This window comes from Ornithorhynchus anatinus, chromosome 20, assembly GCF_004115215.2.
Source record: "Ornithorhynchus anatinus isolate Pmale09 chromosome 20, mOrnAna1.pri.v4, whole genome shotgun sequence".
Taxonomy (NCBI): domain Eukaryota; kingdom Metazoa; phylum Chordata; class Mammalia; order Monotremata; family Ornithorhynchidae; genus Ornithorhynchus; species Ornithorhynchus anatinus.
The window spans coordinates 10,409,568-10,436,216 of record NC_041747.1 but is presented as its reverse complement, the minus strand read 5'-3'; the positions used below and the strand labels follow the sequence as shown (position 1 = coordinate 10,436,216).

Genomic DNA, 26,649 nt, shown 5'->3' with positions numbered 1-26,649 from the left:
GCCTGGTCGACTTTGGGCTTGTAACCCGGAACCAGTCAGAGTCGACTCCGCTGCCGGGAACTAGTCGAGTGGGTTGGGTTTGTGTGCCTCATATGTGAGTGTGAGTGAGTGTGTTGGGGGCGGGTGGGGAAGGGGGTAGAAGGAGAGAAAAGGGCTAACCCTTTCCTTGCCTTTCAATTGAACCAGAGTTCCCCCCCCTTTCTTCCCTGTGTCCCTCCCTGTTCTCCCCAGCCGAGAAGGAGGACTTGGGTGCCGGAGTCCTAAGGAAATGGATCTTGGCACTTTTTGTTTTGTTTTGTTTTTTGCTCTTTTGGCTGTTTTCGCCCTCCCTGTGCTTAAAGGGAAACCCCCATCCATTCCTTCCGCCTTTCCTTCCTCCCTCCCTCCTGTCCTGCCTGCCTCTCTGTCCTCCAGGAAGCTCGGACCGGGGGGGCTCATTGGGATATCTGCTTTTCCAGGCCAGAGGGCTGGCCGGCTTCTGTGAGTACAGACTACCAGCCACAGACCCCCGGGGCTCAGATCTCAGAGGGAAGCCCCGGGGCGGCCCGGGGAGGAGGGGGACGCATCCCAACTGGAATTGCAAACGTTGACCGCTTCTGGCAAGGGCGTTTGAAGATCCATCGGTCAATCGATGGTATTTGCTGAACGCTCCCTATGTTCAGGGCACCGCGCTGGGCGCTCGGGAGTGCGCAATACAACCGAATTGGTGGTCACGTTCCCTGCCCCGGGTCTTGCTGGACGAGTCAGGGTTAGTCCATGAAGCTTACCGGGAAAAGCCCTGCAGTGTCAAGAGCTTGAAGAGGTTGCAGTTTTTTTGTTTGGTTTAGCTTTTCCTAGGTAACATGAGGGCATATGAATCAGCGGCATATATTGAGCGTTTACTAGATGCAGAAAACTGTACTAAGCACTTGGGGGAGCACAAGAGATTCAGCAGACACATTTCCTGCCCATAATATATCCCTCTACTTCATTATTTGCTATTTAGGGCCAAAGTTCTGCACTGTTCAAAATGGTGTTGAAGCAGGCACATAGCGTGGCTTCCATCAATAATAGTGGTGGTGGGAGAAGCAATGCTATTTACTAATTATTATTATGGAGTTACTATGTTCAAGGCTCTGTGGTTGATACAATATAGGTGGATTAAGGGCTTACGATGTGTAGAACACTATACTAAGCATTGGGGAAGAAGTAGACGGATCAATGGTATTCACTGAACGTTACTAACTGCCGAGCACTGTACTAAACCCTTGGGAGAGTACAACAGAGTGGTAGACACGATCCCTGCCCTCCAGAAGCCCCACCACCAACCTCCCAACTCTCTCTTTCTCTGTCTCCTCCTCCCTACAAATCTTGAAACTAAGAATTCCCCTCCTCACTCAGGTTCCAGAGTGAATTTGGGGATTTGCTCCACGAGCTGCTGCTGAACTTCCAATGCGGTGAAGACTGGAATTTCACAGCAGGAATGACTCAGGTCTGTCCAGCTAATTGAAGATGTAGGCCGGTAAGTAGTGTTTGCTTTGTTTTAAAAAAGGGCTCTGACAGGGAAAGAGGTGGGCAGGAGTCCCGGGAGGCATGACGGGCTTGTAAGGAGAGGAGATGGTAAGGCAGGAGGCTCCTTGAGAGCAGGGACCATGGCTACTAACTCTGTAGTACTCTCACCTAGCGCTCAGTACGGGGCTCTGTAGAGTCAGTGCTCAGTAAATTCTAGTGATGGATTGACTGGGAAAGAATCACTGAAAACAAGAGATGCAATAGCTACGTTATTTTTCATAGGAAGAAATGTTTTGTTTGTCTAGTCTAGTCTAGTCCCTTCTAGACTGTGAGCCCGTTGTTGGGTAGGGATGGTCTCTGTTACTGAATTGTACTTTCCAAGCTCTTAGTACAGTGCTCTGCACACAGTAAGCGCTCAAGAAATATAGTTGAATTCTCACTTCCTGTCATTTCCAACTGCTGTATACTCTCCCAAGTACTTAGTACAGCGCTCTGCAGACAGTAAGCGCTCAGTAAACACCACCATGAAGAAGCTGCGTGGCTTCTTGGAAGGAGCCTAGGCTTGGGAGTCAGAGGTCATGGGTTCTAATCCCAGCTCCGTCACTTATCAGCTGTGTGACTCTGGGCAAGTCACTTAACTTCTCTGTGCCTCAGTTACCTCATCTGTAAAATTGGGATGAAGACTGGGAGCCCCACGAGGGACAACCTAATTACCTTCTATCAACCCCAGCACTTAGAACGGTGCCTGACACATAGTAAGCGCTTAACAAATACCATCATCATCCTTCGTCAGGGAAATATCTGACAGAGGTTATGGGTCTTGCCCATGTCTGAATAAAGCAACGTCCCTTTCGAGAACCCAAAACTAGCAAGCTATAACTTGTTTTGTTTTTTTTTGACCCAGGGCTGACACCTGCTCCTCCCAGGAGAAGCTGTTAAGCAATAGCGAAATATGGCAGAAGCCGTTCTGATTGATCTGTTTGGCCTGAGACGGGGTTCCCAGATAATCTGCCTTCAGAGGGTCCTGAGGGCCCCGGGACTGACTGGAAGCCTCGGAGACTCCGAAGCCCCCTTCCTCTGTGTGATGTGTGGCCCAGATCCCGGTGGCGAGAATGGAGATGAGCAAAATCGACTGCTCGAAACGGTGGGTGGTCTCCAACCGCTCCAAAGGAGATTTGAGATTGTGAGCGGGCCGTGCGAAGCCGCCGTCTTGTACGCGATTAAACAGAGACTTGACGCGGAGGACGTGAGCCGCGTTAAAATCATCACGCCGGTTCCCAGGAGGGCGATAATGGAGGCTTTTGTCGATCAGCTCTTCACCGATGTTTATCGGTTTGAGTTTGAAGAGTTACAAGTTAATACGGAAGGAAAACCTCTGCCCCGGCCCATGGGAAAAAAACCTCTCTCTGCCCAAGAACTGGAAGACGTCAGGAGTGACATTGAGACCTATTTGGGCACCTTGCCAGGGCTGAAAGGAGAATTAACAATTCTCAAGTCTTACTTGATCCCAGGTATGACTATCCCCAGTTTTCCAGGTGAATAGTACAGGGTGAGAGTCAGTTAAGTGAGAAAAGTCTCTTTAAGACTGGCGGGTGTAGGGGGAGAGAGGGGGAGAGGGAAGGAGGGAAGGAGGGGAAAAGTAGCAGCATGGCCTAGTGGATAAAGCCTGGGAGTCCAAAGGACCTGGGATCTAATCCTGGCTCCGCCAATTGTCTGCTGTGTGACCTTGGGCGAGTCGCTTCATTTCTCTGTGCCTCCGTGATCACGTCTGTAAAATATTAAAACCGTGAGCCCCATGTGGGACAGGGAATGTGTCCAGCCTAATTAGCTTGTATTTGCCCCAGCACTTAGAACAGTGCCTGGCACATAGTAGGCGCTTAAGCAAAACCATAAAAAGGAGAGTATGATACCGGAGACGGAGAAGAGCTGAAAGAGCAGAGCTTTTTGTTGTTATAGTTCTTTCTCTCTTTACGGTCCCACACAGAACGTTTTCTGGATTGGTGAGTCCCTCCTTTCCCAAACTGGCAGCCCTGGTCAGAATTACGGCTTCCCCTCCCCACCCCTGTTTTTAATGTATTTAAATGCTTACTATGTGCCGGGTACTGTACTAAGCACTGGGGTAGATATAAGCTAGTCAGATTGGAACTGTCTCCATCCCCCATGGGGCTCAAAGTCTTAACCCCATTTTATAGACGAGGTCACTGAGGCACAGAGAAGTGAAGCGAGTTGCCCGAAATCACACAGCAGACAAATGGTGGAGCCGGGATTAGAACCCAGGTCCTTCTGACTCCCAGGCCCGTGCTGTATCCACTAGGTAACACGGCTTCCCTTCCCATAAATATCTAACCCTTTGAGTGGACACAATCAACACCAGATTCTTGAGGGATCCTTCAGCCAGCCTGTGGCTTATCTAACCTCTTTGCTTCTTTCCCCTCATTTCACTGCACATCATCCCCTCCTACAGATATATTTATCTCTGCTCATCACTTCCTCCAAAGGGTGTCCAGGAGAAGTGAAAGAAGAAGTTAAGTCTCAAACGTGTCAATGTTCGTTATGGTGGCTTTTGTGAATTTTGGTGCTCATCAGTATAACCGCTGGGTTAAGTGGCAAATCAGATGACTAAATCATATGTTTCCAGGTGGAGGAAATGAGAGGGAAGAGAGGGTTATTACTCAATTTTTCTCTTTCTTGGCTTAAAGGAGTGAAAGGGCTTATGTAAGTCTGTGGGGTTTATATTAGACAAGGGGTCACTTGTGGCCCCTCATTTCCCTCTCCCATTGCCGGCCCAATGCACTGGGATGATGCCAAATGTTACTAAATGAGGTGCATTTTTGCCCCTTCCTAATACCCCACAGGAGGGACTCAGAGTTTCCAAAATCAGGCTCTTCTTGGGGTAACTTGATCTCTCTGGGTGTTTCTTGGGAGGCCTGTGGCTCACTTTTCTTCTGGTGGTCCTAGGGGTCACTGGGATGGGGGGAGGAAGGGGCTAGGATTAATCAATCAATGATATTTATTGAGTGCTTACTGTGTTCAGAGCACTGCACTAAGCACTTGGGAGAGTACAGTATAAGAATTGGTAGACACACTCCCTGTCCATAAGGAACTGCTTGGGACCACATGGTCTTTAACTTCCGGCTGTGGCAGCCGGATGTCCCACCCCGGCCCGGGCCCCATCCGCTGATGTGGTGTTTGGGGATTCTGGTTACCCTGGTGATCCCGCTGCACCCCTCTTTCTGGCTTTGCTGGATGCTTTAATACACCCCTGAAATCCCAACTTCAAAAATCAGGCACTTAGTACAGACCTACGTTAGGTGTGCAAATAAACATGGCCGTTTGTTTAGTTATTAGAAGAGTTCAGCACACTTAAAGAAGCTTTGTGGAGGAAGCAGATCAATTCTCGAGAGGATAACTTCCCTATTACTGCCGTTGCTGCAATAATTTCAGACAAAGTGCCTGGAACAGTGAGGCCGGGTGGAAAGAACACAGGCCCGAGAATCGGGGGAGCTCAGGTCTGATGCCGGCTCGGCCGTTTGCCTGCTGTGTGACTTTGGATAGGTCGGTCAACATCTCTGGGCCTCAAGTTTTCTCATCTGTTAAATGGGCCTTAATCCCTTTTCCTCCCTCCCCCTTAGACTGTGAACCCCATGTGGGCAGGGACTCTGCCCGACCTGATTATCTTGTATCTACCTCAGTCCTTAGTACAGTGCCTAGCATATAGTAAATGCTTAACGAATACTACCATTATTATTATTATTCTTGAATCAAAAATCCCAGGGGGGAAGAAACATCTGTTTATTTTTCTTAGGTTTACCAACCGATTATTTCTCTTCTCGATCTTCCACCCAATCAGCCAAAAGTCCATTTATTGCTCTTTTGGCAGCAACATCATTATTTTGTTCTAAGGCAATTTTGTTCTAAGATCAGATTTATTTTAATAGGTTAATGTCACTGTGGGATTTGAACAATGATATTAAAGAGGGGAATACAGGAGTTCTGACATCTACCTATCCTTGACCCTTTGGAAAATCTTATCTAATCCACCCTCATAAATGGATTGCCTAACTAGGGAATTTTTCCAGAATCTTCCCCTTTTGCCATAGGGGACAGAGAGCTTCCCGTCTGTAATTGCTGCTAATTATACCCAGAAAAAAGAGCTGGGTGCTCAAGGGAGAGCCCTGTCCAACCTGCAGGTCCAGGTCAACCTTGGCCCAAAGCCAAACCGCCTATCCTCTCGCCTACTGGAAAGTCTTCCCCGCCCCCCTCTCCTTTCAAATGGGGGGGGGGGGCTCTCTGCCTGTCAGGGCCATCGACCAGGCACTGGGTCTTGCATGGGCCTGGTTGTCTCCTGGGCTGCTGGCACGACAAACTCTCAGCCATCCGAAGGGCAAATGCCCAGTCAGAGCAGCGCCGCCCTCCCTGCCAGGGCGAATCCCGAGTCTCTTCTGGTTTGGGCAAAGGCTCCCGTCTTGGTCTAGCTTGGTGATGCGAAGCCAGGGATCTAGAACTACCTGCAGAGAGGGAGAAACAGGCTGGGACCAAAGCAGGGCTAGCTGGGTCAGGCTGGGAACTTCTGGTCTGAGCAAGGCCCTCCCTCAAGTCTTATGATTATTACTAGCATTATTATCATTATTAGTCTACTTATTAAGCATTTACTATGCATCAAGCACTGTTCTAAGTGCTGGGGGAGAAACAAGTTTATCAGGTTGGACAGTCCCACTACGGTTAGGGTGAAGCAGAAGGGTGAACAAGTACTGCACCTGCACTTTACAACTGAGGAAACTGAGGCACAGAGAAGGGAAGTGACTTGCCCAAGGTCACACAGTAAGCAATTGGCAGAGCCAGCATTAGATCTCAGGTCCTCTGACTCCCAGGATCATGTTCTTTCAATTAGGCCATGCTGCTTCTCTTATAGTCCCCTTAGCCCTACAGCACTTAGGTACATAGTCATAATTTATTTATATAATTTCCTGTCTCCCAACTCTAGACTATAAACTCACTGTGGGCAGGGAATGTCTGATATATTGTTGTACTGTACTCTCCCAAGCAACTAGTTCAGTGCTCTGCACCCAATAAGCACTCAATAAATATTATTGATTGGTTGATTGATAGTCAGGTGTTTCCATTTGCCTGTCCCTGGAGCACAACTTGGTCAAATATTTGGTGCTTTTATGCTATGCCAGAGTGACTTCCTTTAGGGAAGTGCGTTCTCATTAAAACATGAGACCGTATCACTTCACCAGTTGCCGAGGCCTCTGGATCTATATCTCTCCTGCTCCTTGGCTGTTTTTGCTCTCCTCTGTGTCCAGGAGAGAAAAATCAAATCCTTCTTGTATTTCTTTTCTTTTCAGAAGATACTTTCATACATGGATTCACCACCAGGGCAGGTGGAATATCGTATATACCAACCCTCAGCTCTTTCAATCTCTTCAGTAGTTCGAAAAGGAGAGATCCCAAGGCTGTAGTGAAGGAGAACCTACGCAGATTGGCTAAAGCTGCCGGATTTGACCCAGAAAAATTTCACCATATAAAGGTAAACCCTGCCTGTCTGTGTTTCAAACTGATGACCCCATCCTAGTCCTGCCATGTGAACTCTGTGTCCCTGGACCGGGTATTCATTCATTTGTATCTGCTGAGCTCCTACTGTGTGCAAAGCACTGAACTAAGTGCTTGGGAGAGTATAATTTTGACTCGGTTTCTCCATTAGCCACTGGAATAGCATTCTGCCGTCTCCTCACCCCACCCATTTTTATGATAATTTTCAAGTGCTTACCAATTGCCGGGCACTCTACTGAGCGCTGGGGTAGATACAAGCTAAACAGTTTGGATACAGTTCATGTCCCACATGGGGCTCACGATCATAATCCCCATTTTACAGATGAGGTAATGAGGCACAGGGAGGAGTGTCTTGCCCAAGGTCACACAGCAGACAAGGCAGGGAGCCAGGATTAGAACCTTGGTCCTTCTGACTCCAAGGCCCGTGCTCTATCCATTAGGCTGTGCTACTCTCCTCTCTACTTCTTTTTGGAAATGTGAGAATTGATTCATTATGACCTGCTAAACCCCTGAAGCTCTTGATTTCCAAAAAGCTTGAAAAGATAACAATTTTGACTTGGCATTATTCCCCTGGGAGATAGCATCCCTGCCTTGTTCTTTTCCTTTAGAAGAACGATGAGCGAGAAAGAAAAAACTGCTGTAGAATAGTAGCGGCTATTGTTTTTCCAACTAGAACGGGATGCAATTTTGGACTACTGATGCCCCATTCCCCACATAATCCCCAAATCCCTCCTGGTTAATTAGGGTTCAGTAGGGTCAGAGAAAGGTTTAATGGAAAGAGTGGTTTTAGGTGGAAATTCTTGGGACTATAGAAACCACACTTGTAAATACTACAGGACAGTCTGGACTTTCCCCATACGGAGAGCTTTATGCCTCTATCTTGTAAACTTAACAAATCCCTTGTAAGAGGGCCTGGTTCTAATCCCGGCTCCTCCTCTCATCTGCTGTATGACCACGGGCAGATCCCTTCACTTCCCTGTGCCTCAGTTATGTCATCTATAAAATGGAGACTAAATCCTACTTCCTCCCACTTAGACTGTGAGCCCCGGGTGGGACAGAGACCCTGTCTGACCCAATTACCTTGTACTTACCCCAGTGCCTAGTATAGTGCTTTTCACACGGTAAACCCTTAACGAGCACCGTGGTTGTGTTATCACTATTATCATTATTGCTATTAATAATAATAAAAAATTTTCAAGCAATTTTAAGGAAATAATTCAGATACCATATGGTGTAGGAAGGACTTTCAAGGCAAAGGTGGAAATGTCTTAACAAAACATCTTACTCTCTCCCGATACTCCTTACATTAGACTGATCACGCCAGTGGTGTGTGGATCTTGGGGAAGGAGGAGCCTGAGTGCTATGATGGAATTACGACCAATGAGAGAGGAGTTACCCTAGCGGCCCTGGGAGCTGACTGCATACCCTTGCTCTTCGCTGATCCGGTTAAAAAGGCTTGTGGTGTGGCCCATTCTGGTAACTCTATTCCATTATCGGCTATACGGCTAGCCTCCTTTGGGGAATCACTGCAGGACTGGAGGATATATTTCTGGGACCATTTTAAATCCACCAAATCCTTGGGATGCAGCCTTGACTACTGCATCAGCCTCCTCGCTGACCTCCCTGCCTCCTGTCTCTCCCCTCTCCGGTCCCTACTTCACTCGGCTGCCCCGATCGACAAACGGAAGCTCCCTTGCCGTCGGCTTCAAGGCACTGGATCGGCTCTCCCCCTCCTTCCTCACCTCTGCTACTACGACCCAACCTGCACACTTCATTCCTCTAGAATTCCTCCACACATTCCTTCCTTCCTCCACACATTCCTTCCTTCCTCCACACATTCATTCTCTCCTAGACTCCCTCCAATCTGGCTTCCGTCCCCTCCACTCTACCGAGACTGCTCTCTCTAAGGTCACCCATGACCTCCTTCTTGCCAAATCCAATGGCTCCTACTCCATTCTGATCCTCCTTGACCTCTCTGCTGCCTTTGACACTGTCGACCATCCCCTCCTCCTCCATACCTTATCTCACCTTGGCTTCACGGACTCTGTCCTCTCCTGGTTCTCCTCTTACCTCTCTGGCCGATCATTCTCGGTCTCCTACGCTGGAGCCTCCTCCCCCTCCCATCCTTTAACTGTTGGAGTTCCTCAAGGGTCAGTTCTTGGCCCTCTTCTGTTCTCCATTTACACTCACTCCCTCGGTGAACTCATCCGCTCTCACGGCTTTGACTACCATCTCTACGCAGATGACACGCAGATCTACATCTCCGCCCCTGTCCTCTCCCCCTCCCTTCAGGCTCGCATCTCCTCCTGCCTCCGGGACGTCTCCACCTGGATGTCGGCCCGCCACCTAAAACTCAACATGAGCAAGACTGAGCTCCTCATCTTCCCTCCCAAGCCCGGTCCGCTCCCAGACTTCTCCATCACCGTGGATGGCACGACCATCCTTCCCGTCCCGCAGGCCCGCAATCTTGGTGTCATCCTTGACTCGTCCCTCTCGTTCACCCCACACATCCTATCCGTTACCAAGACCTGCCGGTTTCACCTCTACAATATCGCCAAGATCCGCCCTTTCCTCTCCACCCAAACGGCTACCTTACTATTACGGGCTCTCGTTATATCCCGGCTAGACTACTGTGTCAGCCTTCTCTCTGACCTCCCTTCCTCCTCTCTCGCCCCGCTCCGGTCTATTCTTCACTCCGCTGCCCGGCTCATCTTCCTGCAGAAACGATCTGGGCATGTCACTCCCCTTCTTAAACAACTCCAGTGGTTGCCTATCGACCTCCGCTCCAAACAAAAACTCCTCACTCTAGGCTTCGAGGCTCTCCATCACCTTGCCCCTTCCTACCTCTCCTCCCTTCTCTCTTTCTACCGCCCACCCCGCACGCTCCGCTCCTCTGCCGCCCACCTCCTTGCCGTCCCTCGGTCTCGCCTATCCCGCCGTCGACCCCTGGGTCACGTCCTCCCGCGGTCCTGGAACGCCCTCCCTCCTCACCTCCGCCAAACTGATTCTCTTTCCCTCTTCAAAACCTTACTTAAAAATCACCTCCTCCAAGAGGCCTTCCCAGACTGAGCTCCTCTTCCCCCTCTACTCCCTCTGCCATCCCCCCTTTACCTCTCCGCAGCTAAAGCCTCATTTTCCCCTTTTCCCTCTGCTCCTCCACCTCTCCCTTCCCATCCCCACAGCACTGTACCCGTCCGCTCAACTGTATATATTTTCGTTACCCTATTTATTTTGTTAATGAATTGTACATCGCCTTGATTCTATTTAGTTGCCATTGTTTTTATGAGATGTTCTTCCCCTTGACTCTATTTATTGCCATCGTTCTTGTCTGTCCGTCTCCCCCGATTAGACTGTAAGCCCGTCAAACGGCAGGGACTGTCTCTATCTGTTGCCGACTTGTTCATCCCAAGCGCTTAGTACAGTGCTCTGCACATAGTAAGCGCTCAATAAATACTATTGAATGAATTCCTCTATCGCCAACTTTGATCTCATCTATCTCGCCGCTGACAACTATCCCAAGGCTTCCCTCTGGCCTAGAACTCCCTCCCCCTTCACGTGGCAGACCTCCGCTTGGATCTGACCCTCTTAAGCCCGGGATGTTCACCCCACCCCCAACCCACAGCATTTATAAACCTATCCCTATACTCTCCCATTGCTCTGATCTATAATTTAATGTCTGTCACCCCCTCTAGACTGTAAGCTCCTTGTGGGATTGGATCATGTCTACCACCTCTATTGTATTGTACTCTCCCACATTCTTAGTGCTCTGCACACAGTAAGCACTCAATAAATACTATAGATGGATTGATTCATTAATCTGGGTTCATCAGGGCTGCTAAGGGAGGCTTTTGACACTACATGGGCTGAAGCAAGAGACCATCTTGATTCTTGCTTATATTCTGTTACTACATGCAATATATAAAGCATGAAATAACCACCCTTCATGGCTAACCTATTCAGTTTATGATTCACTGGAATAAGGGCCTTGTTGGCTCGACAGACGAGTCTTAAACCTTTACTGATGTTCTTGTTTTCCTGCTTTTTTTTTTAATGGTACTTGTTATGAGCTTACTATGTGCCAGGGACTTAACTAAGCGTTGGGGTAGGTACAAGATAATCTTCTCGATGTTTCCCAGGATGGAAAGGAACCTTGTTAGGAGTAGCCATGGCTACAATCAGGGCTATGCTGACAGAATACGGCTGCAACCTGGAGGATATTCTGGTGGTCTTGGGCCCTTCTATCGGACCCTGCTGCTTTACACTTCCCAAGGAATCGGCAGAGGCATTTCACAGTCTCGATCCAAAATGCGTACGACTCTTTGACTCTCCCAATCCCTATGTGGACATTCGGAGGGCCACTAAGTAAGTATGATTTTTGTTTTTAAAACTTTAAACTTTTCATATGGTCTTGAGTGCTAAAATGTAGAGCCATTTATTTAAAGCACACTAGGATCTCTTCCTTCATACCCTATGTCATCTTGCTGATTTCCTTCTACATCGTGGACTAGTAGATCCACTGGTGGAGTAGTGGATAGATCCCAGGCCTGGGAGTCAGCAGGATTTGGGTTCTCTCTCTCTCACTCTCTGTTTCTCCTTACCTGTTTCTCTCTTTATCCCTGTCTCTTTTTTCCTCTCACTCTCTATTTCTCCCTCCCCCTTGCTACACATACGATCTCAGGGTGAATTTCTTCTAAAGGAGCAGTCTAAATAATGGTAGAGTTTTTCTCAGTGTCTTTGAGGAAATGACTTATCCAGTTTGTCCTTGGAAATCCAGTAATGGCACTTTTTCTGGCCCATCTCATCAACCATATAACAGTAGAGTAGAGGTACCTGAAGGACATGTGGGCCATGACAACTACAACATGAACAGTGGTACTGATTAAACACTCTGTGCCAAGCACTGGGGTAAACCCTAGGGAAGATACAACGTAATCGGATTCGACACAATCCCTCTCCCACTCGGGGCTCACACACTGAGAGCTAGAGAGAGCAATCGATCAATTTATGGTATTTATTGAGCACTTATGGTGTGCAGAACACTGTACTAAGCGCTTGGGAGAGTATCACTATTTTACAGATGGGGAAATGGTTGAAGTTTACAAGATCTTGAAAGATTTCCTATTGCTGGAGCAGGCCTTTGGTTTGTGCTCATAAACCTGCCTCAAAACACAACTTCACTCTGCTGGGGAGAGAGGTAGGGAGAAAAGGCGGAAGGGAATGCAGAAAGCTACATGAATGATTACAAACGCTTTGTTGTCTTTTTTGTTCATTTCATCTCAAGAGTTCTTCTAGAACGTGGGGGAATTCTTCCTCAAAATATTCATGGTGATTCCAGCATCCACAAGGACCAGGATTTCACTCTCTGTACGTCATGTAACCCTGACAAGTTTTTCTCCCACGTCCGCGATGGCCTTAATTTTGGGACACAGATCGGCTTCATATCAGTCAGAGACTGAGGTACAGTAGGTGGTCCTTTTCTTATTTTAACTCAAGATTCATTAGACCACAGCAAAGTTCATTCTGGGTGGACCCTGCTGAGGAGAATCCAGGGGGATAGAAATGCTCACTCTAATGACCTCCAAGAGTAACTGTGCTCCTTCCCCATGGATTCCAAAAGTGAGGTGAGAGACCGCCAAACAAACCCTCCTCGGGCCTACAAGCACACCTAGGACTGACAGTTAATCAATTACTTGGTTGAATTTTTTGAGCACTCATAGTGAGCACAATACTGTACTAAGGGTTTGGGAGAGTGCAGTGCAGTAGAATCGATAGACATGTAAGCTCGTTGTGGGTGGGGAGTGTGCCTGTTTAATAACAATAATAATCATGATAATTCTGGTATTTGTGGTGGACCTCCCCTTGGAAGTGACAGTGAGCCCAGATGAAAAAGTGCCCTCATCAACTTCAACTCAGGTTCCACCAAATCATCCATGTTAGCACCATTAATCAATCTATCGATCGATCAAGAAGCGTGGCCTAGTGGGCAAGTGACTGGACGTGGGAGTCAGAGGACCTGGATTCTCTGCCCCCGTCTGCTGTGGGAACTTGGGCAAGTCACTTTGCTTCTCTGTGCCTCAGTGACTTCATCTGTAAAATGGGGATTAAGACTGTGATCCCATGCGGGACAGAGACTGTGTCCTGCCCAGTTAGCTTGTATTTATCTACTCCCGTGCTTAGTACAGTGCCTGGCATACAGAAAACGCTTCACAAATATTAAAAACGAAATCAATGGTATTTATGGAGTGCTCGTTATGTGCAGAGCTCTGTACTAAGTGCTTGGGAGAGGGCGGTAGACGAAGTAGACATGGTCCCTGCTCTCAACGAACTTGCTCTCTAGCAGGGCAGACATAACAAAATAAGCTACAGGCAGGGGATGCGACCAACTATCAGAGCAGGAGAGTGATAAGAACAGCCCATGCTGATGCTCCATATTTGAGGGATGTTTCATATCTGATTTTTTTGTTTCCTTACACACCCTGCCTTTTTTCTTTTATGTCTCCTAGGAGCCGTTTGGAGAAGCCCAGTGAAAAGAATACAGAGACCTGAGATCAGCAGCCCATATTTCAGAGAGGCTGAAGACTGAGAACTTGGTGCCGGAGAGAATTTCTGGCACTCTGAACAGCCATTTGGTGGTGGCAGCAGCTGCAAACTTTCAAGCTTTCAAGCAAACGATCGATCAAATAATCCACCGAGCACTTACTATGTGAGAAGCAGCATGGCCCAGTGTGTAGAGCACGGGGCTGGGAGGCTGAGACCCCGGGATTCTAGTCCTGGCTCTGCCTCTTGTCTGCTGTGTGACCTTGGGCAAGTCACTTCACTTCCTCTGTGCCTCAGTTACCTCACCTGTAAAATGGGGATTCAGACTGTGAGCCCCGTATGGGACAGGGACTGTGTCCAACCCAATTTGCTTGTATCCACTGCAGTGCTTATTACAGTGCCTGGCACACAGTAAGCACTTAGCAAAATGCCACAATTATTATTATCACTAGAGAACTGTACTAAGTGCTTGAGCAGAACGATCCAACTGCCTCTACCTCCTGAGACTTCTTCCTGTTTCTCCCCAGCCTCGTTTGTTTTTAGGGAGATTTTTGCAAGATGACATAAGGCGTGTGAAGCCTTAGAGAAGCAGCATGGCCTAGTGGAAAGAGCCTGAGCCTGGGGGTCAGAAAGACCTGGGTTCTAATTCTGGCTCCACCACTTTTCTGCTGTGGGCAAGTCACTTCACTTCCCCTGTGCCTGTTACCTCAGAGGTAAAATGGGGATTAAGACTGTGAGCCCCATGTGAGGCAGGGACCTGATTAACTTGCAATTATCCCAGCGCTTGGAACACTGTTAGGCACATGGCATGAGCTTCACAAGTACCATAATTATAATAATAGAATCATTACCGTTCTATTTATCGAGCACTTGCTCCGTGCAGAGCACCAAACTAAGTGCTTGGGAGAGTACAATAGAACTGGCAGACATGACTTGACGGAGCTTACTTTTTAGCGGGGAAGAAGGACCCTAAAATAAAGCAAAGATCAACGCAACCTGAGTTCCAGCAGCCCAGGGATACCTCCGGATATGTGTGAATTTTACGTTTTTGCTCTATAGTACCTTACCCCCACTCCTCTTGGGTTGTTAGCCAGTCGAGGCTGGGATCCTATTGATTCAACTCAACCCAGGTAGGTATGAGTGATTTCACTACTGCACGTCCCACCTCGCCCTCCCACTAATAATAATAATAATGTTGGTATTTGTTAAGCGCTTACTATGTGCACAGCACTGTTCTAAGCGCTAAGGTAGACACAGGGTAATCAGGTTGTCCTATGCGATGCTCAGTCTTAATCCCCATTTTACAGATGAGGCAACTGAGGCACAGAAAAGTTAAGTGACTTGCTCACAATCACACAGCTGACAAGTGGCAGATCCGGGATTCGAATCCATGACCTCTAACTCCCAAGCCTGTGCTCTGTCCACTGAGCCACGCTGCTTCCCATAGCAGCGATTATTAAGCATTATTGAGCATCCCACTATTGAGCATCGATGCTGGGTACGCCAATTAATAATAATAACCACCACAACAATAATAATAGTAGTAATAATGATCATAATTATGGCATTCATTAAGTGCTTACTATGTGACAAGCACTGCCGCCAGACCCCACCTGGGGCTCAGAGTAGGAGGGAGAACAGGTACTGAATCCCCATTCTGAGGCACAGAAGATGTAAGTGATTCGTCTACGGTTTCACTGAATTTAAGTTGAGGTTAATCTCCGGTGCAGTGCTAATTATTTCCCTGGAGTGCTCTGAAAAAAATTGATGGCAATTCTCTTGTTCCTGTGGTTTTTTAAATCTTCCAATGGCTTGTCTTCAAATTTTGCCTCTTGCAATTTTATCATATATCCACTAAGAGGCAATGCTCACCTAGAAATACTGCTGAAGGACTATCCATTAGGCCACGCTGCTTCTCCCTGTACATTACTGCATGGTCAGTTCAACAGGGTGGGATGTGGGCAGGAAATATGTCTGTTTATTGTTGTACTGTACTCTCCCAAGCGCTTACTGTGTTCTGCGCACAGTAAGCGCTCAATAAATCCACCTGAGTTGGGGGAATTGATCGAATTAAACCACTGGCGGGGACCGATAAATCGGCGAAGGCCTCCTAGAGGTGGTGGGCTTTGACAAGGGTTTTCAAGATAGGGAAGAGATGTGGTCTGGTGGATTTGGATGAGGAGGGAACTCGAGGCAGGAGGAAGGGTACGAACGAAGGGGTCAGAGGTTGGACAGTAGAAAGGAGAGAGCTTGAGAGGCAGGCACAGTTAAAGCGAAAAGCGCAAGCTGGGGTGTAGTGGGAGAAGAGAGTGGATAAATAGTTGCGACAGACATGATTTGGGCCTTAATTCTGATGCCTCTCTATCAATCAATCTTATCCGTTTAGGGCTTACTGTGTGCAGAGCACTCTACTCAGCATTTGGGAGTGTGCAGTTGGTAGACAGGTACCCTACCCTCAAGGAGCTTACAGATGGCACGGGAGTTTCTCCTTGAAGCAGAGAGGAATGGGCAACCATTGGAGGGGTCTGATGAGTGAGGAGACACGTACAGAGCTAGGTCCTTGTCTCCCGAGTCTTGCACTCTTAGCAGCTTTCACCAAACTCCTCGAGCTCTCCCTGGGTGCAGAGTACAGGACGGCAGACCAACACACAGGCAGCGTAAATGCTTGGGGAATAAAGATGCAGGGATTGCAGAAATGAGCTGAGGAAAAAGAATGAGCCACGGCTAGTGTTTGGAGGCTTGGCAAAGTATCAGTATAGAAGTCCTTTATATATTTTGAGGCTTTTTTTTTTAACTGTGCTCTCCCTAGGATTTCAGAACATGTTCAGGCTCCTACTTAGACTGTGAGCCCCATGTGGGACAGGGACTGCGTCCACTCTGACGATCTCATATACCCTCCGGCGCTTAGTAGAGTGTTAGACTGCAGTCTCCTTGTGGGCAGGGAACTATCTACCAACTTTGTTATATTGTACTCTCCCAAGTGCTTAGTATAGTGCTCGGCACACATTAAGCGCTCAGTAAATACCATTGACGGATCAATTAGCACACAGTAAACACTTAAGAAATCCCACCATTAGTATTATTACTATCCTCCGAATTCTCCTCTGATTTTTCCTCATAGGGATCACTCTCCCATGCTTCCAGCCGCTTGGTGGTTATCGTCTGAACTCCCTCCAAATCCTTCGTGAGGCTCAGAACTGGACGAGGGGTTCTAGAAAGAGCTTCGCCAGGGTGGAGAGCAATGGGAATATTCTGTTATGATTCCGACGTAATGTGACCCTCTTTAAGGCTTTCAGAGTCTCCCACTTATTTCTCTAGCTAGGAGATTATCATCCAGATTCATGGCTAATCAGGCGTCTACTGGAGTGATCTGCCCACAGTAAGAGTTCAATAAGTACCACTGGTTGATTGATTTGTCATTAATGATCTCAAATCCTCCCATCTTGTATTTGTGTCTTTCTGACTTTTGGCCACCAGGGGTCTTTTTGTCCTTATTTTCTAATTGCCCAAAGTCAATCTGAATTTTAATCCGGTCTTCCGGGACCCACCAACCCTTCACCCCGATGTAGCTTCATCTGCAAGCAAATGAACGGAGCAGGTCTTGAAGGGCTTGGAAAATCCTCTATGCTGTTGCTTCCCTTCCACGAAAGGGCCCGTCTGTCAAATGTCAGAGGTCAAAGTCACCCCGGCAGTCACCTCCTGGCCTACCTGAAAGACTAACTTTCATTCATTCATTCAATCGTACTTATTGAGCGCTTTCTATGTTCAAAGCCCTGTACAAATAATAATAATAATAATGTTAGTATTTGTTAAGCGCTTACTATGTGCAAAGCACTGTTCTACGCGCTGGGGGGATAGAAGGTGATCGCGTTGTCCCACGTGGGGCTCACAGTTTTAATCCCCATTTTACAGATGAGATAACTGAGGCACAGAGAAGTAAAGTGACTTGCCCAAAGTCACACAGCTGGCAAGCGGCGGAGCTGGGATTAGAACCCATGACCTCTGACTCCCCAGCCCGGGCGCTTTCCACTGAGCCACGCTGCTTCTCGCTAAATGCTCAGGAGAGTATAATATAATAACAAACAGACATATTCCCTGTCCACAATGCGCTCACAGTCTAGAGGGGGAGGCAGGCATTGATATACATAAATACATTACAGATATATATACATACGTGTGCAGGTAAGTGGCAATTATTTTTTAAATTGCTCTGCTCCTACCTGCCTTTGCCTCTGCCTTGGAACAAGCACACATTTTGTATTTCTGTTGTATTTTCCCAAGTGTTTAGTACAGTGAATCACACTGAGCAGGTACTTGATAAATGTCATTACTATTACTAGTCAGAGCACTGTTGGGAGAGTATACTCCAACAATAAAAAGACCCATTCCCTGTCCACAATGCTCCTACCACTGCTATTATTACCACCACTAATAATAATTGTGCTATTTGTTAAGCGTTTACTATGTACTAAGCACTGGGGTAATCAGGTCCCACATGGGGGCTCACGGTCTAAGAGGAAGAATAGGTCTTGAATCCCCATTTGGCCGAGCAGGGAACTGAGGCCCAGAGAAGCTTAGTGAGTTGCCCAAGGTCACACAGCAGGCACGTAGCAGAGCCAGGATTAGAACCCAGATTCTCCGATTCCCAGAACTGTGCTCTTTTCACTAGGCAACACTGCCTCTACACACCACTACTATTAATCCCTGACTAAGCCCTCATTTTCCCTCCTCCGTCCTCCCCTCTGCCTTGCCTATGCACTCCGGTCTGCATCTCTTAAATTCTTGGCATTCATTCAATAGTATTTACCGAGCACTTACTATGTGCAGAGCACTGTACTAAGCGCTTGGAATGTACAAATGGGCAACAGATAGAGACAATCCCTGCCCAATGCCGGGCTCACATATTCAAATCCACCCTCAGCCCATAGCGCTTCTGTACAGATCTTTCCACTCTGCATTTCCCCTACCTGTAAATTATTTTCATGTCTGTTTCCCCAACTAGACTGTAAACTCCTTGCAGGCAGGGACTGTCCCCTCATCTACAGTACTGCACTTTCCCAAGCGCTTGGTACAGTGCTCTGCACAGAGTAAGTGCTCAGTCACCTACTGGTTGATGCGGGTCCTTGTCTCTGCCGGCTATCAGAGGTGGATCAGTCATGGGTTCGGCAGCAGCATTCTCCAAAACCATTTAGCAGTCAGGGGTTCCGATCGCGGCTCTGCCACCCGCCTGCTCGGTGACCTTGGGCAAGCTACTTCGCTTCTCTGGGCTTCAAATTCCTCAACAGTAAAATGGGGATTAAATCCCTGTTCTCCCTTCCCCTTAGACTGGGAACCCACTGTGGGACAGGGACTGTGTCGACTGGATGATCTTCTCTTCCCCTAGCACTTAGTAGAGTGCCTGATGCATACTAATCACTTACCAAATACCGCAATCATTTCTGCTCGCTCAAGGTGGGTGGGGCAGGAAGGGTAGTCCTATCTCATTGATGGCATTGAGTGATTGACTCCTTTCCCACCCCCTAACACCAGCTCCCTCTGCTCCTACTCAAAGGAAGTCTTCCAAGCAATCACTCAATGTTATCTACTGAGCACTTACTGTATGCAGAGCACCGTATTAATTGCTTGGGCGAGGAGAATACAACAGAATGGGCAGACGGCGCTCCCTGGCCACAGTGAGCTGGGTCTAGAGGGGAGAGCTAAGGCATAGAGCTACAGTCCTTTATACCACGTGGGCTGTTGGGCTATGGCCTGTAGCAGGAATCCCTCTCTAGACAAGAAAGCCTCTCTGCCCCTGGCTATTATTTATTATTATTATTATTATGTTTAAGCGCTTGCTATGTGTCAAGCACTGGTTTAAGCCCTGGGATTAGATATAAGGTAATTAGGTTGGATACAGTCCAGGTCCCGCATGAGGCTCACACTGTAAAGGGGAGGGAGAACAGATATCAAATCCCCATTTAACAGAGGCGGAAACTGCGACCCGGAGAAGTCAAGTGAGTTGCCCGAGGTCACACAGCTGGTGAGTGGCAGTGATGGGATTAGAACCCAGGTCCTCTGACTCCCAAGTCCGAGCTCTCTCCACTGGGCCACGCTAAAGTAAAGGGAGGGAAGGGGCTATTGATAGTGGACATTTTCCCCCTCACATGGAACGAGGACCTTGTCCAACCTGTTCGTCTTGTATCTGCCCCAGCACTCAGTACAGTGCTTGGCCCATAGTAAGCGCCTGTCAAATACTACACTTATTTTTATTAACCTCCTACATAATTTCAGACTGCAGTCCTTTTATGAAGTCAACACTATGCTAATAAGAATTGTGCAATTCCAGAATCTAGCACAGCTTGAAATTAGCATTCTCCACTGTATGGGAAATTACCTGTGGCACTGCTTTAATTAAACCCACATAATTAAATTCACAGCGATTTCCTCTCAGTTTTTGTGGCAGATTTCAGCCTGCTGTTTGTACGGCAGCCAGTGTATACTCGGTGAGGGGGGACATTCATTCATTCATTGGTATTTATTGAGCGCTTACTGTGGGCAAAGCACTGCACTAAGCGCTTGGGAGAGTGCAATACAATAACAAACGGACACATTCCCTGCCCACAACAAGCTCTCAGTCTAGAAGTTACAAATAGAAACATAATAATAATAACAACAATGATGGTAGTCATTAAGCACTTACTGCATGCCAGGGACTGTACTAAGCGCTGGGTGGATACAAGTGAATCGTGTAGGCCATAATCCCTGTCCCACAGGGGGCTCACAGTCTCACTCTCCATTTTACAGATGAGGAAACTGAGGCACGGAGAGGGTAAGTGACTTGTTCAAAGTCACTCAGCAGGCAAATAGCGAAGCCAGGATTAGAACCCAGGTGTCCCGACTGCCAGGTCCATGCTCTTTCCACTAGGCCACACTGCTCCAGGTGCAGTCCAACCTCCACTTTAAATCGCCATCTGTACTTCACCCCATAACTCTTAGCTGGACTGTAATTCATCTGGTTTCTTAGAAACCTTTGGAAAAAAACCCAACAAATTTGGCAGAGTCATTTCTGCATTATTATTTTTTCTTTTTGGTTCAGTTAAGCTGTCTCAAGTACCAGTTGCTAACAGGTCTGGTAGCCTTTCCAACTCAATTATACTATCCTCATTCATTCCTGCGGTCTGAAGGGTTGGTTTTTCATCTTTTTTGTCAAACCCTACAGAGAACGTGACTAGTACAAGATCCTGAGGAACCCAAACTCTCTCCTTTGAAACCGACTGTCAGTTTCTTGGCAGTAACTTGCTACAGGGAGTCGGATCGATTTCAACACCATTTTCATGAAAGCTGAAAACTTCCTAACCTTTCACAGGCTCCTCCTCACTGTCCTTTCCCCTCCATCCAAACTGTTACTTCACTGAACCAAGTACTTATCCTATCCTGCCTTGACTACTGCATCTGCCTCCGATTCTCTTCCCACTTCAGTCCACACTCTGCTCTGCTGTCCGGATCATTTTTCTAAAAACCTGTTCGGTTCATATCTCTTCACTCCTCGATAACCTCCACATCAACTATTCCTAGCACACAGTGAGCACCTAAAAAGTATCATTTAAAAAAAAAAGGAGCCAGAAGCAGGAGGAAAACCTGAGTTTATACGGCAGATGAGAGGTTGGGTCTGGTGAGGTAGACTTGGGGGCAATCCACAGAGAGATGATTTGCTACAACTTCGTGGGTGTAATGATGATAATAATAACGATAATAACAATAATAATAATGTTATGAGCTTCCTTTTGATGCCTGTCTCCCCCCTTCTAGACTGTGAGCCCGTTGGGGGCAAGGATTGACTCTATTTGTTGCTGTATTGATTTTCCAAGCACTTAGTACAGTGCTCTGCATACAGTAAGCACTCATTAAATATGACTGAATGAATGAAAACATAAGCACAGCGGAGTGTATTTAGGAATGCTGCGTATTGGGGTTACACATCTGGGTATACAGACCCTGAATAAAAGATTCCACCCTGCCCCTGACTTCTTGACTCTGGGCGAATCACTCAACCTTGTGAAATGGAGATGTTCATATTTGTTTGGGAGGCTTGGGGAACTGTGAATGGCAGAGGCTTTTCGCGGGCACAATAACAGTATTATGTATCTCCTTTTCAAACAGAGCTCACCACATCCAAAAGAGAGATCAAAAGCTTAGCCTGAGGAACCCAACAAAAACCTTTTAATCCACCCATTGGTAGAAAGGGAGAGCGAGGAGTTTGAGTGCTCAGACTTAACTCCTGAGCTAATTCTCAGAGAAATCTGGTTCTCCATGTCCCCGAACACTGGGTAACTGCCTGGCTACGGCCAGTGGCTTGCTACAGATGGGGCCAACGAGCCATAATGTAAGAGGGTCTTCACCGAGGACAACAGAAGGGGCCTGGAAGCCAGCAGTCTGGATCTTTTGCTTCTACCGTACTCTCCCAAACACCTAATCTAGTGTTGTACAAGCCGTGGGTGTTCAATCAATACTATCACTGGTGGATCATCACGTCTGGAGAACCAAGAGAAACGGTTCATCTCAGTGCATTCTGGAGATGACAGTGACTACTGATGACTGTGGAGGATGCGATAATGTCAGACAAATGGCAGAACCGGGCTTAGAACCCAGGTCCTTCTGACTCCCGGGCCCATGCTCTATCCACTAGGCCACGCGACTTCTCGCGGCAGGGAAAGGGAAGCCAGGGAACGTGAGCAAGGTAATCGGGAAAACTTACCGAGCGGCCGTTTTGGACATTCCCTGGGAAACCTGACCGTGGCTCACACCTCCACGTTGGCAGGGATGGTCTTCCCGCTCTCGTCAGATCACCACCGGTCTCGGCTGATCGGGAAGCAGCAAAGCAGCTTGATGGCTTTCGTGAACTGTTTTCTCCAGAAGGACCGCGGGTTTTGGTTTGCAGAGAACGCACATTTCCCAGCAGGCCCCTTGAGACCATTCAATTCAGATGTGTCCTGCAAAAGAAACGATAAAAATGGGCGTTAAGCTATTCTCTAGTGCTTATCCCTTTCTGTCGGTAAGGCCATTAGGGACCAAGAGAAAGCCGAGTTCTGAATTAGGAAAATTCCCCGAGCCAAACCAAGAAGCTGGGAATGAAATGTTGAGCGCTCACATGGCGAGGAAGAGTTAAACCAAGTCAAATCGAATGAGACATTTACTACTACTAAAATCTCTACTACTACTAATAATGCTAATATTACTACTAATAATTGGGGTATTTTTAAGTGTCTACTATGTGCCAAGCACTGTACTAAGCACTGGGATTAGGTATTCAAAGGTTTGAGTCAGACTGACCCCAGTTAAGGAAAATTAAATCCCCAGGAACTCGTTCTGATGTTAAGAACAGATCAGATAACTTTATAGAAGATATACAATTGAATTTTTCTCTCCAGTTTTTCCTTCTGCAGTCCATGACTGTGGCCCCTCAGAATCAATCAATCAATCAATCGGATTTACTTAGCGCTTATTATGTGAAGAGCACTGCATTAAGCACCTGGAAGGGTCCGATACAAGAGAATTGGTGGACAATTACAGTTCAGAAGGGGGTTTGGAATCAAATAGCATTCATCGAGCATTTACTCCATGCAGCGCTGAAGAGAGAGGACAGGTGAGGTCTCCGTGGGTCATCGGAGACCTGCAGTGACTTCAAAGACCAAGTCGGGGCTTTGGCTTTGAGTCGGATCCACACATGTTTTGTCTAACTCGAATAAAACACAGCAGCTTTAAAAATAGCGAATCGTATGCCTGAACTGGGATGCTTGAATGCGGCCAGAAGAACCTCAACAGAAAATAGTCATCGGAAAACATATGGCCTTTATTTAGGAAGAGAAATGGAAAATGGAAAAAAAAAGTTACGGTACTCATGTGATGCATAGATAAAAGGCCCTAATTATTGACATCAATGGAATATTTAGATTTTAACGGTCCTTAGCCTTTTACTATGGGAGCGTACTGCACTTAGCATTCTCTTATTGAGTTTTTATGTTTCACGGAACTACTTCCATACTTTAAATACGCATTTCGCTTGCCTGACGGCTAATCCTCGGCAGCAATTCTGGATATCCCGGTAGGAGACATTTGTTGAGAAACCTAACACCGTCCAAAGAATAAGACGGTTTGCTCATTTTCCACTGTGCCACATTCCCAACCCTGAAACCGGGAAACAGGGTTGCTTTGTTTTCTCCTGGCTTACACAAAAAAGGGAATCCAGAATTTCCAACCTCAGCATGGTCTTACAGGAGTGGAAGCATCCCGGTATGGGGTCATAATGTCACCCTTAGCCGTGAGATGTCTTCTGTAGTCGGTGTAATGGTGCCGCTCGCTAGGAATCGGGGGGGGGGGGGTGCCGTGCGTGTCTGCTCTCAGGACTTGCAGTCCAAAAGGTCCACTTTGGTGGGGGACAGTCAGGAGGCTGGTGGGGATAGGAGGCGTTTCAAACAAAATCACGCCATTCCACCAATAGGATTCACCCTGGACCGGCATTCATTCAATCGTATTTATTGAGCGCTTACTCTGTGCATAGCACTGTACTAGTGCATGAGACAATATGGGAGAATGAATAGATGTGATCCCTGCCCTGAAGGAACTTATAATCTAGTGGGGGGCGGGGGAGATAGATTAGGAGGACATAATAGAGTGTAAAGATACAAAGATACGTGCCTAAATGCGACAGGGTGAATACTTCAGTGCTTAGGCGTATGGATGTTTCAGTCCTAATCCCAGCACTGCCACCCACTGTGTAGCCTTGGGCAAGTTAGTTTCTCTGTACCTTGGTTTCCTCATCTGTAAAATTGGGTTAAGTATCTATTCACCTTCCCCTTGGACTGTGACGCCCCCGTGGGACAGAGACTGTGTCCGACCTGATGATCTTGCATCTGCCCCAGCTCTTCTCACAGAGCTTGGCACATAAGAAGCACTTAACAAATATGACAATTATTTATTAGTAATAATAATAATAATTGTGATTTTTGTAAAGAGCTTACTCTGTGCTAGACACTGTCCTAAGCACTGGGGTGGATACAAGCAAATTGGGTAAGACACAGTCCCTGTCCCATGTGGGGCTCACAGTCTTCATTCCCATTATGCAGATGAGGGAACTGAGAAGTAAAGTGACTTGCCCGAGGTCACACCGAGCAGACAGGTAGCAGAGCCAGGATTAGAACCCAGGACCTTCTGACTCCCAGGCCCGGGCTCTATCTACTAGGTCAATGCTGCTTCCCATTCTTACTTAGTATTCCGATTGCCTCCCGCCGGCTGCATCCTTCATAGATCCAGGGGGAGAATCCATCCAGCCTGACTTCCACTTGTCAGGTCCACGCCACGCCACAAGCAGAAAAAGTGTTAAAGCGACGGGAAGTTGTCCCTGACCTCTCTTGATGGAGCGAAATAAACTGACCTCAGTTTTACCCCCTAGAGGGGCAGGTGTTGGAGGGAAGCAGTGCGGTCTAGCGGATAAAGCATGGGTTCAGGAGCCAGAGGACGTGGGTTTTAATCCCAGCATCATCACTTGCCTGCTCTGTGAACTGGGACAAATCACTTCACTTCTGTGGCCTCCGTTTCCTCAATGGCAAAATGGGGAATCATTACCTGTTCTCCCCCGATTAGACTTTGAGCCCCATGTGGGACAAGGATTGAATCTAACCTGATTAATCTGTATCTAGCCCTGTGCTTTAAACAGTGCTTGACACATAGTAAGCACTTAATGAATACCATATATACATATATAGTTAGATAGATATGACCATATCTATCTATCTAAATAGATATACATATGTATAAAAGAGGTAGGGATGTCAAAAGGTCATGGGTTCTAATCCCGGCTCTGCCAGGTGTCTGCTGTGTGACCTCGGGCTGATCACTTCACTTCTCTGTGCCTCAGTTACCTCATCTGTAAAATGAGGACTGAGACTGTGAGCCCCACGTGGGAAGGGGACTGTGTCCAATTTGATTTGCTTGGATCCACCCCAGTGCTTAGTACAGTGCCCGGCACAGAGTAAGCGCTTAACAAAGACCATCATCATTATTATGATGTCAGGGTGGTTTCCGGTAGTTCCTCTCTTCTCCCGAAGAGGGAAGCAAGTCCCGCAGGAGCACCATTTGAACACCAACAAGAGAGGCCTTGGGTCTTTCCATTGCAAAGGCTTTCACCAATATTTGACCCAATTAAAAATCATCTGGGCAACATATTCAAGGGAACACGTTCCCAACAAGAGGTTAAATCAGCACTGAAAGCATTAGACTTGGGAATATTCCAGCTAGGTTCTTGCCAAGTCCCAGAATATTTGAAACAGAGACTAGTTGATTTAATAATTCCATACAAGCAGATTTGATCTTGCGATAAATTATACTGCGGGGGAGAATAAGAGCATGTTTATAACTGTAAGGCTAAAGAATAGGTTAGTAGGATTTCTATGAGAAACTTTCTCCAACCATTACCATAAGCTCAAGTGAGTGGGATAACTGAGGGAATGTGGAATTACCCTAAAATTCAGGACCGAGGCGGGTGTTTTTCTTTGTTTTGTCTACTCTCTGGTTAGTGAAATCCTCTCATTACAAATTAATTTCATCAATTAATCAATGAATTTTCATCTACAAACAAAAACTGTTGGACCCGTATCTGATCTCCAGGCATTTACGGGAGCTTTCTTACGTGAAAAATCCATTCCCAGACTGTAAGATCATTGTCATGACTATAAACTCGTTGTGGGCGGGGAGTGTGTCTGTATAGTGTTGTGTTGTCCTCTCCCAAGTGCTTAGTACAATGCTCTGTACACAATAAATGCCATCGATTGATGGATTCCATTAGCAACTGAGATGAACGATATTCTAATTTGCAGGGATGATCAAAGTCCATGGAATATGCCGAAGGAAAGAACACAAGGGTTTTGTAAAAAAAAAAAAATAGAGTAGGGGCCCTTGACCCTTTGTTAACTTATATTTATAGTGGAAAATCTAGATCTTATATTCGAAGAAAAAAAAATTTGAGGTCTAAAACTAAATAGACAGTTCAGAGCAGGGAATAAATTCACAAGTTGGATCATCTCCCTTAACGAA

The 26,649-nt window shown here is 47.1% G+C and overlaps 2 protein-coding genes across 2 annotated transcripts in view; one reads left to right on the top strand and one right to left on the bottom strand.

The window, feature by feature from the left end:
- ABHD13 (abhydrolase domain containing 13) overlaps positions 1 to 26,649 on the bottom strand; it is a 161,309-nt gene that overhangs the window by 25,516 nt on the left and 109,144 nt on the right. The window contains exon 3 of the mRNA XM_016227650.3: positions 22,316 to 22,550. Within this exon, the coding sequence (XP_016083136.1) occupies positions 22,316 to 22,534 (219 nt within the window). The 5' untranslated portion in view covers positions 22,535 to 22,550. The remainder of the gene's footprint in view (positions 1 to 22,315; positions 22,551 to 26,649) is intronic.
- On the top strand, positions 172 to 13,799 carry LACC1 (laccase domain containing 1). Its single transcript, XM_029048423.2, has 8 exons — positions 172 to 480; positions 1,381 to 1,501; positions 2,396 to 3,002; positions 6,840 to 7,021; positions 8,355 to 8,520; positions 11,181 to 11,406; positions 12,326 to 12,501; positions 13,548 to 13,799. The coding sequence occupies exons 3-7, from the start codon at positions 2,444 to 2,446 to the stop codon at positions 12,498 to 12,500; spliced, it is 1,308 nt and encodes a 435-aa protein (XP_028904256.1). The 5' UTR covers positions 172 to 480; positions 1,381 to 1,501; positions 2,396 to 2,443; the 3' UTR covers position 12,501; positions 13,548 to 13,799.